General features: G+C 48.3%; 1 protein-coding gene across 1 annotated transcript; it reads left to right on the top strand.

Annotated features, from left to right (window-relative positions):
* Positions 1–1,058: 1,058 nt before the first annotated feature.
* LOC125549369 (uncharacterized) lies at positions 1,059–1,334 on the top strand. Its single transcript, XM_048712802.2, has one exon. The coding sequence runs from the start codon at positions 1,059–1,061 to the stop codon at positions 1,332–1,334; it is 276 nt and encodes a 91-aa protein (XP_048568759.2).
* Positions 1,335–1,536: the final 202 nt, after the last annotated feature.

Here is a 1,536-nt window from a genome sequence, read left to right as displayed (position 1 = left end):
TTAGTAGTGGAAATTTTAGTAGTAGCGATTTTCCTAGGAGAAGCGCTACTACTACACGAGTATCTGTAGCGCGGTTCACGTGCACGCGCTACTGCTATGTAGCACTAGCGCCCCAATTTAACCAGTGCTATTGCTAAAGTTCTGAGTATAAGGTTTTTCCTACTAGTGGACCGCTATCTAGCATGCATCTATGGCATTAAGTTCATGACAAACAGAGTAACGCTTTAAGTAAGATGACATGATGTAAACAAAGTAAACCCAATCAATATGAATAAACCCCGTCGTTTTAACCTTGATGGCAACAATGCAATACATGCCTCGCTATCCCTTTTATCACGAGGTGTGGACACCGCAAGATTGGACCCATCACAAAGCATCTCTCCCACTGAAGATAAATCAATCTACTTGGCCAAACCAAACAGATAGATCGAAGAGAAATATAAAGCTATAACAATCATGCATAATAAAGAAAAGACTCAATTACTTTCAATGAATAATCTGATCATAAACCCACAATTCATTGGATCCCAACAAACACACCACAAAAGAAGGTTACATCAGATAGAACTCCAAGAAGATCGAGCACAACATGGTATTGACGCTCAAAGAGAGAGAATAAGTCATCTAGCTACTAGCTATGGACCCATAAGTCTATGGTGAACTACTCACCCAGCATCGGAAGGTAGCAAGGATGATCTAGAAGCCATCCGTCATCAATTACCCCTCCGACAGAATACCGGAAAAGGCCTCCATATGCGCTCGTGGAAGAACAAAAGTTTGCGGAGGCGAAAAAAGTGTTTCGGGTGGCTCTCTGTTGGCTTGAGAATATTTGTGAATTTATAGGCTTGGAATTGGGTCAAATGGAATTGTGTGGGGCCCATGAGCTCAGGAGACGCGCCTACCCCCTTTGGGGCTCTTGTCCATGATTAGAGCAAAAATTAAAACTTGCACTTGGATTTCAAATTCAGCCTTGTATCCTCGCTGACCTTGTAGAGCCCGGCAGCGCCGCCACGGGGCGGGCCAGGGAGAACATGGCCGCCGCGCTGCTCAACCTCGTCATGGCCGGCGGTGAGCGGCCCGTGGCCGAGGTGCTGGACGTGGGCAGCACCGAGGAGGCCGTGAGGGAGCTGGCCGAGGACGGCAAGGCCAGCCCAATGGGCAAGGCGAAGGTGGAGGCGCTGCTGAGGGCGCTCGAGGAGGGCGCCAGAGGCGCCAGGCGGCGGCATGAGCACCGGTTGGCGGATTTCCTCAACGGGCTCGTGGTGTCGGACCCCTACTTCTCGTGGCCGGCGTCGGCCACCACCCACGACGCGTCACGTGTTACGCTTGGCTGACCCTGCACGTACGTACGTGTCTAATTAATTTGCACGCTTAGTACATCCGTGTTGGTGATCAGCTGATGTAAATACTATAGTACTGTAGTAGTGTGTACACTAATGGTTATTCGAGGAGATTCTTCTGTACTTTTCCAGGAAATTTGAGGAACTGATTTCAAATTATTGTTTTGTTGAAATTTAAGTTCTTTGGCCGGCAAAT

The sequence above is a fragment of the Triticum urartu genome, chromosome 3A, assembly GCF_056163025.1.
Source record: "Triticum urartu cultivar PI428250 chromosome 3A, HENAU_Tu73, whole genome shotgun sequence".
NCBI classification, from domain to species: Eukaryota; Viridiplantae; Streptophyta; class Magnoliopsida; order Poales; family Poaceae; genus Triticum; species Triticum urartu.
The sequence above is the reverse complement of the archived record's forward strand: the minus strand, read 5'-3'. Positions and strand labels throughout refer to the sequence as shown.

Excerpts from the sequence above, each read along its gene's own strand:
- LOC125549369 (XM_048712802.2), top strand. The coding sequence starts at position 1,059 with ATGGCCGGCGGTGAGCGGCCCGTGGCCGAGGTGCTGGACGTGGGCAGC.